We start from the raw sequence: 12,379 nt of genomic DNA, 5'->3' as shown, positions 1-12,379 counted from the left end.
CACTGGGCAATATACTACGTCACTGGGCAATATACTACGTGGCTGGGCAATATACTACGTCACTGGGCAATATACTACGTCACTGGGCAATATACTACGTCACTGGGCAATATACTACGTCACTGGGCAATATACTACGTCACTGGGCAATATACTACGTGACTGGGCAATATAATACGTGACTGGGCAATATACTACGTGACTGGGCAATATACTACGTGGCTGGGCAATATACTACATAGCTGGGCAATATACTACGTGACTGGGCAATATACTACGTGACTGGGCAATATACTACGTGTCTGTGCTGTATACTATGTTACTGGGCAATATACTACGTGTCTGTGCTGAATACTACGTGGCTCAGTGCAATATACTACGTGGCTGTGCAATATACTACGTGGCTGTGCAATATACTACGTCACTGGGCAATATACTACATCACTGGGCAATATACTACGTGGCTGTGCTATATACTACGTCACTGAGCAATATACTACGTGACTGGGCAATATACTACGTCACTGGGCAATATACTACGTCACTGAGCAATATACTACGTGACTGGGCAATATACTACGTGACTGGGCAATATGCTACGTGACTGGGCAATATACTATGTGGCTGGGCAATATACTACGTCGCTGGGCAATATAGTACGTGGCGGGGCAATATACTACGTGCCTGGGCAATATACTACGTGACTGGGCAATATACTATGTGGCTGGGCAATATACTACATAGCTGGGCAATATACTACGTGGCTGGGCAATATACTTCGTGGCTGGGCAATATACTACGTGGCTGGGCAATATACTTCGTGGCTGGGCAATATACTTCGTTGCTGGGCAATATACTACGTAGCTGGGCAATATAGTACGTGACTGGGCAATATACTATGTGGCTGGGCAATATACTACGTGGCTGGGCAATATACTACGTGGCTGGGCAACATACTATGTGGCTGGGCAATATACTATGTGGCTGGGCAATATACTACATGGCTGGGCAATATACTACGTGGACATGCATATTCTAGAATACCCGATGCGTTAGAATCGGGCCACCATCTAGTATCCCATATAAACAGGTGTATATTATATTACCTGAGCTTTATATTTATGGAATGAACATGAAATATATATACAGTAGATGATAGAGGAATGAACACATATCCCATATAAACAGGTGTATATTATATTCCCTGAGCCTAATAGGTGGGGAATGAACATGAAATATGTGTAGAGAATAGGAGAATGAACACATATCCCATATAAACAGGTGTATATTATATTCCCTGAGCCTGATAGGTGGGGAATGAACATGAAATATATGTAGAGAATAGGAGAATGAACACATATCCCATATAACAGGTGTATATTATATTCCCTGAGCCTGATAGGTGGGGAATGAACATGAAATATATGTAGATAATGGAGGAATGAACACATATCCCATATAAACAGGTACATATTATATGCCCTGTGCCTGATAGGTGGGGAATGAACATGAAATATGTAGAGAATAGGAGAATGAACACATATCCCAACAGGGATATATTATATTCCAAACTAAAAATCATATACTTGCGCTAAACATGTATCCCTTTAAATAAATGGACCATAATCACATGATCCATAGAGTTATGCACATGACGTTATACTAAGGTAACAAAGCTCCAGTTAGTGATTCATGGGTTACCTTATATAGCAGCGATTAGGGAGTAATCCAGTGTTCGATCTCTAGATAGTCCCGGAGCAGGGAGGAGGTTTCGCAGAAGCGCTAGTGGTTGGAGTTCAGGAAGTCTTCTGGAGCGCTGTCCCGGCCAGTGACAGATGCCCTCTTGCTTCTCTGGTAGGCCCTTGCGCAAGCATGGCGCACTCGTGGTAGAAGCCGGCAGCGCGCGGTGAGTGTGCAGGACCTTGCGTGACGTCAGAAATCACGTGACCAGGCACGTGACAATGTACAGAGCTCTATGTGGCTTAATTCCTACCCGTTTCGGAATGCTCGGATTCCTTCGTCAGGGATGGTCCATTGATTGACGGAGCTGTCTTTTATCTTCAGAGTGTGTCATGTGACATAGAATTTAGTCAGTGAAGGCTAAGAGTTCTACTTCACTTTTGAGACCTCTAGGTATTAGAGTGTCTAGTTCAAATATCGATCTATTCTCTGCAAGGGACATTTGTTTAATGTATTTTCCTTTTCTCCAGTCCCTTTTAACAATCTGGAGACCAGTGACTATGGTGCTTTTTGTTGACCCCCCTTGGTGTAATATGTAATGTTTAGATAGCGGGTGGCCCATGAACTTTTTTTTAATGTTTTGCAAGTGCTCACTGATTCTAACATTAAGTGGGAGCTTGGTACGTCCCACATAAAGTTTACCGCAGGGGCCTTTAATGAATAAATAACTCCTGAAGTACTGCATGTAATGCAATCCCTAATGGTGAATTCTGTAGTTCTGTTTGAAATATTCAATTGTTTTCCTGTTTGCAATGTTTTGCATGTCTTACACTTGCGGCAGGGGTAAAATCCTCTATGGACTTGTAAGAAGTGTGAAAGAAGACTTATTGAGGGATTGGTGATAGCTTTCTTGTAAATACATTTGGGATGAGCTGAAAAACGATCTCCAATGATTTTGTCTTCTTTTAGGACACTCCAATGTTTGTTCACTATATTTCTTAAAATATGGCAATTTGCATTGTATTGGATAATGATAGGGATATCTTCCCCAATGTTAGGGTCTCTCATTTTTTTTATTTTGGAGTAAATTTATCCTCGGTATGTTTTCCACTAGTTCTTTTGTTTGCATCAATTGACTTTTGTCGTACCCTTTGTTGATAAATTTCTGTGTCAGAAAATCAGCCTCTTTACTAAAGTCGTGGGTCTTAGAACAATTCCTATGTGCCCGTATGTATTGACTCTTCTCATAGACTCGTCTTCCATAACGCTAATTCTCGTCTCATTTACCGACACTGGAACCGGCATTAGCAATACTGCAGGAGATATTCATTACACGTGACATGAGAAATAACTACTCCGGGGGATATATAATGTATTTGAGGGCCTCCAGACAGATGATGTCAGGGCAGAGAAGAATCTGGCATCCTGAATTTCAGAGACTTAAGGTACCTTCACACATAACGATTTCGATAATGATATCGTTCCAACGTCACGCTTTTTGTGACGTAGCAACGATCCCGCTAACGATCTCGTTATGTGTGACAGCGACCAACGATCAGGCCCCTGCTGGGAGATCGTTGGTCATGGGGAATGATCAGGACCTTTTTTTGGTCGCTGATCACCCGCTGTCATCGCTGGATCGGCGTGTGTGACGCCGATCCAGCGATGTGTTCACTTGTAACCAGGGTAAATATCGGGTTACTAAGTGCACGGCCGCGCTTAGTAACCCGATATTTACCCTGGTTACCATTGTAAAAAATTTAAAAAAAAAACACTACATACTCACATTCCGATGTCTTTCACATCCCCTGCCGTCAGCTTCCCTGCACTGACTGTCAGCGCCGACTCCGAGGAAGAAATTGCTTGTTGTCTGTGCCCTAAATTATATAGGTTTCATTAGTAGATGTAAAGAAGAAAACGAAATACTGTAAAATTATAAATCTACTCACGCTTTCCTTATAACCTCCAGTAATTGTACTATTACACAGGATTTTTATGATGTTACATCGGCTCATCTTCTTCTTATTCAGGTCTGTGCAATATAGTAACATAGTTAGTAAGGCCAAAAAAAGACATTTGTCCATCCAGTTCAGCCTATATTCCATCATAATAAATACCCAGATCTACGTCCTTCTACAGAACCTAATAATTGTATGATACAATATTGTTCTGCTCCAGGAAGACATCCAGGCCTCTCTTGAACCCCTCGACTGAGTTCGCCATCACCACCTCCTCAGGCAAGCAATTCCAGATTCTCACTGCCCTAACAGTAAAGAATCCTCTTCTATGTTGGTGGAAAAACCTTCTCTCCTCCAGACGCAAAGAATGCCCCCTTGTGCCCGTCACCTTCCTTGGTATAAACAGATCCTCAGCGAGATATTTGTATTGTCCCCTTATATACTTATACATGGTTATTAGATCGCCCCTCAGTCGTCTTTTTTCTAGACTAAATAATCCTAATTTCGCTAATCTATCTGGGTATTGTAGTTCTCCCATCCCCTTTATTAATTTTGTTGCCCTCCTTTGTACTCTCTCTAGTTCCATTATATCCTTCCTGAGCACCGGTGCCCAAAACTGGACACAGTACTCCATGTGCGGTCTAACTAGGGATTTGTACAGAGGCAGTATAATGCTCTCATCATGTGTATCCAGACCTCTTTTAATGCACCCCATGATCCTGTTTGCCTTGGCAGCTGCTGCCTGGCACTGGCTGCTCCAGGTAAGTTTATCATTAACTAGGATCCCCAAGTCCTTCTCCCTGTCAGATTTACCCAGTGGTTTCCCGTTCAGTGTGTAATGGTGATATTGATTCCCTCTTCCCATGTGTATAACCTTACATTTATCATTGTTAAACCTCATCTGCCACCTTTCAGCCCAAGTTTCCAACTTATCCAGATCCATCTGTAGCAGAATACTATCTTCTCTTGTATTAACTGCTTTACATAGTTTTGTATCATGTATCAATATTTTGTATCAATATCAGATCCTCTCAGTGGACATCTTCTATGTTAAGAACATTTTCTGGATTTACCTATCAAAGATTGATATGGACAGAGACAAGATGGCAGAGAGGATATTACACCTCACCCTAGAGATTCTCTTCCGGCTTACTGGAGAGGTGAGAGATTCTGATGACGTCACATTACATCATTCTTATCTATGGGAATAACAGATGGACAGAACTGGAGAGGTGAGGACTCTGGAAATGTCTGTGGTGAGAGTTATTAATGTGTCTCTCCATAACCAGGATTACACAGTAATGAAGAAGACCTCTAGTGACCGCTGTCAGGACCCTGTGTCTGAGGGATGGGGAAGACCCCTGAGCCCAATCACTGTGACTCCACCTTACCTGATACATGAGGACATCTATGACCAGAAGATCCTAGAACTCACCTACAAGATGATTGAGCTGCTGACTGGAGAGGTGACACTGCTGGGAATGCTGGGAGATTATATAGTAACACTATGAAGGGATTGGAGGGGATGACGGTATCATTGTATGTGTCAGGTTCCTATAAGATGTCAGGATGTCGCTGTCTATTTCTCCATGGAGGAGTGGGAGTATTTAGAAGGACACAAAGATCTGTACAAGGACATCACGATGGAGGTTCCTCAGCCCCTCACATCACCAGGTAATAGACAGGACTAAATACACACGGCCTATTATTATCTGTATGTGAAGAATGAATTCAATCTCTGTATGTGTTTCCTCCAGTTCTATCCAGTAAGAGGATAACACCAGAGAGATGTCTCCATCCTCTTCTTCCAGACGACTGTAAACATGAAAGTCCCAATGTTCCTCAAGATAATCAGGTAGATGAAGAGAAGGTGTCATGAGATCTCTCCTATGATCTGTAAATGAATGTGAAGGTCTTGTGCTCAGTCTTGCTTTATCCACCAGTATTATATGTTTTATACTTGTATAATGAGAACGGTGGAGATGGCAGAATTAGAACTGATCATAGATGTGACTTCTCCATCTGTCTGTGACTTTAATAATATTTGTTTCAGGGTGAAGATCTGACCCATATTAACACTACAGAGACATATGTGAGGGGTGATGAGCGATGTAAAGAGGAGATTCCTTCATATGACTACCCAGGTGAGTAGTGACCACTAAATGTAGAGAAATCACAGATTCTTCTCAGTCACCGGCTGTGGCTGCTTTATCAGTGGTGTAGTCCAGTCGTTTCACAATCATGTAATCACCATTTTGTTGCTAGAGCACAACATTCTCCACTAGTTACTCATTTTTTACAGATAAAGACTGTTGAGTTTGATCATTTCAGTAGATGTGCTATTGTCTATATTCACAGTTTCTGACTGCAGTAATTAGTGCCCAAAATCCTATGATTTAACCATTTCCCGCAGTCCATTTTGTGTTACTAATCAGGCCCCATTTTTTAAATCTGACATGTCACTTTTTGTGGGGATAACTTTGGAATTCTTCACAAAGGATAATAGGAAACAGTTGGACCTTACAAATTATTTTCCAACTTCTCTTGAATTCGACAATACCCTATATGAGGTTGTACACTACTGTCTGGCACATGCAAACAGAATCTTTAGAACAGAATACATAATATATTAGCAAATCAGGCCCTATGCCTAGAAGTAAAATGAGCCATAATTAGTGCAGAACACTCCCATTACAGCTAATTACATTAAGGAAATGGAGCAACAACTGTCCAGAATCAACCATAACATATAAAAATACTAAAAGCAGACTAAGAATAAAACATCAAAATTGCAGTCAATGACAAAGAAGATGGTTTGGACTCAGGTTTAAAAACACACTGTCCACAACAATTGTAATTATTGGGTGTGAGAACTCTTAAGTAGCCGCAAAGTACATAAAGTACCATTGCTTACAGACTTATTACCCTACTCATAATGCTTCGATAAATGTTAGCCACTAGTGCCCATTGTTGCATTTATATCAAATCCATTTGCAGAAGAAGTAATTCTTACACAAGGGTAATCAATCATATATAAGAGGTGTATATCACTTTAAGGGAGCATGATTAAAAAGGCATTATTATCTTTTAGGTCTTACTCATAGTTCCCACACAGGACAGTGTGCAGCCAGTCCCAACGCGCATTTCGTGTGGGCTTCCTTGGGGGGCTGCAGTTCACTGCGTGAAGTTCTTAACTTTATATTGAGCTGCTAATGAGTCGGCGCATGCGTGGTAACTCGCGTCCCGGTGCTTGCATCTCATCCGGCCTCATCCTTGATGTGGCCGGGGGTGGGAATCCCTCATGACGTCACTTACCCGTCCACATCAAGAGTGTGAGAGGCTATCAGCGATGCCACATGAGACACCACATCACACATCACAGGTATGCACACTAGCTTGCATGACACCATCTTAAATAAGGGCTAAAGCAGCAAAGGACATCTTAAGTATGGGAAAAATACCAGACATTATATACGTCTATCCATAAGTTCAAAGTATTAAGCGGTCAAAAGACTGCTAAGGCTACATTACACAACATACATCCTCAAGATTAATATGGTGAGGCATTTTGTTATTTATTACAATTTAAAGTGACGGTGCTATAAATAAAGAGTCAATGTATTGTAAAAAAAAAGTTAATCAAATCTATTAAACCCAATATTAGAATCAAACCTCAAATACATGTTTAATTGAATAAAAAAATAACAGGAATCAGTCCCAAATGTTGAGGCAGAGACACCATAAGTGGTCATAGTGAGGGGTATGATACCCATAACTCAAAAACCTAAAGTGATGCATAGGAACCACTTACATCCATAGAACAATATAACAAAAAAAAAAAAAAAAAAAAAAATATATATATATATATATATATATATATATATATTGCCCTACATTAAACAAGGATCCGCCTAACCATATTCATAATTTCCAAAGTATAATAATAGCTTCTCTACTAGTGATGAGCGAGTATACTCATTGATCGGGTTTTACCGAGTACGCTCGGGTGGTCTACCGAGTATTTGTTAGTGCTCGGAGATTTTGTTTTTGTTGACGCAGCTGCATAATTTATGGCTGCTAGCCAGCCTGAGCACATGAGGGGGTTGACTGGTTGCTAGGGAATCCCCACATGTAATCAAACTGTCTAGTAGCCGCAAATCATGCAGCTGAGGCAAGGAAAACTAAATCTCCGAGCAGTCACAAATACTCAGAGACCACCCGAGCGTGCTCGGGAAAACCCTAGCAATGAGTATACTCGCTCATCACTAGTCTCTACATGTCTGACAACCATTCCATTCCAGTGTCAGTGGAATCCCAAGCAGAGTACACCTCATTCTACTTAATATGCTTCTGATTGGGTGATCACCTGAACCAAATCTTATTTAACGAAGGAAAGTATAAAAAACACTGCTGTGGTGTTCACAATCCTCTTGCAATAGGATAAGCTGGATGGCAAAACAAGTGCTAGTAATATCCCAAAAGTAATAGGAATGAAGAAATAACTTTTAACCATGCCAAAGGAGTTGAAAAGAAAAGTCTTGAGTGAGGAAAAGAAAATCTCAATTTTGGCTTTACTAGCAGAGGGATACAGTGAGCGTCATGTTGCCTCCATCCTTAAAATTTATAAGATGGCAGTACATTACAACAAGGTCAAACAGCAGACACTGAGGACAACAAAGCTACAGACAGGCAGAGGGCGAAAATGAATGGGATGACCGTCATCTTATTCGAATGTCACTCAGTAACCACAGGATGACATCAAGTGACTTACAAATGTAATGGAAAATGGCAGCTGGGGTGAAGTGCACAGCAAGAACAGTTCGTAGCATGCACCTAGAGAGGCAGAGCTTAAGTCATGTAGAGCTAGAAAAAAGACTTTCATCAATGAGAGGCAAATGAGAGCCAAGCTGAAGTTTTCCAAAAACCATAAGGATTGGACCATAGAGGACTGGAGTAAGGTAATATTATCTGATGAGTCTAATTTTCAGCTTTGCCCAACACTTGGTCGTCTAATGGTTAGCCGGAGACCTGGAGAGGCATACAAGCAATAGTGTCTTGCGCCCACTGTGAAATTTGGTGGAGGAACGGTAATGATCTGGGGATGCTTCAGCAAGGCTAGAATTGGGCAGGTTAATCTTTGCGAAGGACGTACAGTGCCTTGTGAAAGTATTCGGCTCCCTGGAACTTTTCAACCATCCCTCTAAACTTTCAGCTCAAACAAGGAGAAAACTGACCAGAGATGCAGCCAAGAGGCCCATGATCACTCTGGATGAGCTGCAGAGATCTACAGCTGAGGTGGGACAGTCTGTCCATAGGACAACAATCAGTCGTACACTGCACAAATCTGGCCTTTATGGAATAGTGGCAAGAAGAAAGCCATTTCTCAAAGATATCCATAAAAAGTGTTGTTTAAAGTTTGCAACAAGCCACCTGGGAGACACACCAAACATGTGGAAGAAGGTGCTGTGGTCAGATGAAACTAAAATCAAACTTTTTGGCAACAATGCCAAACGATATGTTTGGCGTAAAGACAACATAGCTCATCACACTGAACACACCATCCCCACTGTCAAGCATGGTGGTGGCAGCATCATGGTTTGGGCCTGCTTTTCTTCAGGACCATGCTTGAAGAAAACCTGCTGGAGTCTACAAACGATCTGAGACTGGGATGGAGATTTGTCTTCCAACAAGAATTGAGTGATTCCATAATTTTTTCACTATGCTTGGTTAAAAAAGTAACCATTACTGACTACCACATTTTTTGTTCTTGATTTCTTTTAGTGTTTCTTAAAGCCAGAAAGTTGCCATTTAAAATGACTGTAGTTTTGTGCCATGTCTGTGATCTGCTTTTTTTCTACAAAATTAAACAACTTAATGAACATCCTCCAAGGCCGGTGATTCCATAATTTTTTGCCAGGGGTTGTATAAAGAAAAAAATCAGACAAGCTGAAAATTTTGCAGTGGTCCCTTAATTTTTACCAGGGCTGTATATATACCAACACAAGATACACGTACATATATGAAGAAATTACAGGACATCAGAATATGCAGAAGCATAAGTACACATAAAACACAAGTACAGGTTTATATAGCTGAATAAAGCGAATCGCTTCCATATGACGATCAGATGATAATTCTATTGTACATTCGAAGTCCATTTAAGCCCATTAAGGTCTCTCGTCACTGAATAGTGGCCCATGATTGGTGCCAAAGAACAAAGAAGGATTCCCTATAAAACGATCCTTAGTCATCAAGATTTATAAAATTACTACAAAAAAACAGAACAGCACACAAAATTAAAATAAATCCAGAGACATCACTTATGAAAAAGGAACAAAACTTAGATGTTCATTTAGGTCAGCTGGTGCCATGGTTCCCCGTACTGTAATCCATCGACACTCGCGCTGTGCTAGCAGGCGTTTAGCATCACCTCCCCTTATGCCCATCAGTATCCCGTTAATGCCCCATATTTGTAATTTATCAGAGTTACAACCATGGTGAATCCTGAAATGTCTAGGGATATTTTTCAAAGTCCTCACATCATCCACGCATTTAGCTGCTATTATGTCCCTTATATGCTCACGCCTCCTGACTCTCAGCTCATGTGAAGTGAGACCGATATAGATCAGTCCACATGAACATCTTGCATAATACTTAACGTGTGTTGTGCTGCAGGAGATGTAATCTAGGATTTTATATTCCCTCTCCCATCTGCAGACGTGAATAATGTGGTACGAATCAGATTTTTGCATGAAAGACAATCCCCACAGGGGTAGCAACTCCATTTTTGTCTTCCTGGTTTCAACGGATCGTGGGGTTTAGGTACATAATGGCTATTAACAAGGATATCTTTTAAGGTTTTACTTTTTTTTGCTATCATAAGGGGTGAATTGGAGATAACCTTAGACAACACTGGTTCAGTCTTCAGCATGAGCCAATGCTTTTGGAGGATCTTTTTAACCCCTTTCTGACATCGGACGTACTATCTCGTCCATGTGGGGTGGGCCCCTATGACCATGGACGGGATAGTACGTCCAGCGCGATCGGCGGCGCTCACGGGGGGAGCGCCGCCGATCGCGGCCGGGTGTCAGCTGTTTATCGCAGCTGACATCCGGCACTATGTGCCAGGAGCGGTCACGGACCGCCCCCGGCACATTAACCCCCGGCACACCGCGATCAAAGATGATCGCGATGTGCCGGCGGTGCAGGGAAGCACCGCGCAGGGAGGGGGCTCCCTGCGGGCTTCCCTGAGCCCCCCGCAGCAACGCGATGTGATCGCGTTGCTGCGAGGGTCTCACCTCCCTCCCTGCTCCCTCCAGCCCCGGATCCAAGATGGCCGCGGATCCGGGTCCTGCAGGGAGGGAGGTGGCTTCACAGAGCCTGCTTAGAGCAGGCACTGTGAAGGCTGCAGCGCTGCAAGTCAGATCAGTGATCTGACAGAGTGCTGTGCAAACTGTCAGATCACTGATCTGTGATGTCCCCCCCGGGACAAAGTAAAAAAGTTAAAAAAAAAAATTTCAAATGTGTAAAAAAAAATAAAAATAAATATTCCAAAATAATGAAAAAAAAAAAAAATATTATTCCCATAAATACATTTCTTTATCTAAATAAAAAAAAAAAAACAATAAAAGTACACATATTTAGTATCGCCGCGTCCGTAACGACCCGACCTATAAAACTGGCCCACTAGTTAACCCCTTCAGTAAACACCGTAAGAAAAAAAAAAAAAAAACGAGGCAAAAAACAACGCTTTATTATCATACCGCCGAACAAAAAGTGGAATAACACGCGATCAAAAAGACAGATATAAATAACCATGGTACCGCTGAAAACGTCATCTTGTCCCGCAAAAAACGAGCCGCCATACAGCATCATCAGCAAAAAAATAAAAAAGTTATAGTCCTGAGAATAAAGCGATGCCAAAATAATTTTTTTTTTCTATAAAATAGTTTTTATCGTATAAAAGCGCCAAAACATAAAAAAATGATATAAATGAGGTATCGCTGTAATCGTACTGATCCGAAGAATAAAACTGCTTTATCAATTTTACCAAACACGGAACGGTATAAACGCCTCCCCCAAAAGAAATTCATGAATAGCTGGTTTTTGGTCATTCTGCCTCACAAAAATCGGAATAAAAAGCGATCAAAAAATGTCACGTGCCCGAAAATGTTACTAATAAAAACGTCAACTCGTCCTGCAAAAAACAAGACCTCACATGACTCTGTGGAACAAAATATAGAAAAATTATAGCTCTCAAAATGTGGTAACGCAAAAAATATTTTTTGCAATAAAAAGCGTCTTTCAGTGTGTGACGGCTGCCAATCATAAAAATCCGCTAAAAAACCCGCTATAAAAGTAAATCAAACCCCCTTCATCACCCCCTTAGTTAGGGAAAAATTAAAAAAATGTATTTATTTCCATTTTCCCATTAGGGCTAGGGTTAGAGTTAGGGCTAGGGTTAGGGCTAGGGCTAGGGCTAGGGTTAGGGCTAGGGTTAGGGTTAGGGCTAGGGTTAGGGCTAGGGTTAGGGCTAGGGTTAGGGCTAGGGTTAGGGCTAGGGTTAGGGCTAGGGTTGGGGCTAGGGTTAGGGCTAGGGTTGGGGCTAGGGTTGGGGCTAGGGTTAGGGTTAGGATTAGGGTTAGGGCTAGGGTTAGGGCTAGGGCTACAGTTTGGGTTGGGGCTAAAGTTACAGTTAGGGTTTAGATTACATTTACGGTTGGGAATAGGGTTGGGATTAG

General features: G+C 41.7%; 1 protein-coding gene across 2 annotated transcripts in view; it reads left to right on the top strand.

The window, feature by feature from the left end:
- The window catches only part of LOC138651792 (oocyte zinc finger protein XlCOF6-like), a 93,908-nt gene that overhangs the window by 72,405 nt on the left and 9,124 nt on the right, over nt 1–12,379 (top strand). The window contains exons 3-7 of one of the 2 annotated variants that reach the window (XM_069742295.1): nt 4,664–4,798; nt 4,928–5,104; nt 5,189–5,312; nt 5,396–5,493; nt 5,692–5,782. The exons of the other annotated variant lie outside the window; for it this stretch is intronic. Coding sequence (XP_069598396.1) covers nt 4,727–4,798; nt 4,928–5,104; nt 5,189–5,312; nt 5,396–5,493; nt 5,692–5,782 — 562 coding nt within the window. The 5' untranslated portion in view covers nt 4,664–4,726. The remainder of the gene's footprint in view (nt 1–4,663; nt 4,799–4,927; nt 5,105–5,188; nt 5,313–5,395; nt 5,494–5,691; nt 5,783–12,379) is intronic. 2 annotated transcript variants of the gene reach the window in all.

Source organism: Ranitomeya imitator, chromosome 10 (assembly GCF_032444005.1).
Source record: "Ranitomeya imitator isolate aRanImi1 chromosome 10, aRanImi1.pri, whole genome shotgun sequence".
NCBI classification, from domain to species: domain Eukaryota; kingdom Metazoa; phylum Chordata; class Amphibia; order Anura; family Dendrobatidae; genus Ranitomeya; species Ranitomeya imitator.
Note: the sequence above shows the minus strand (reverse complement) of the source record. Positions and strands in the feature narration are given on the sequence as shown.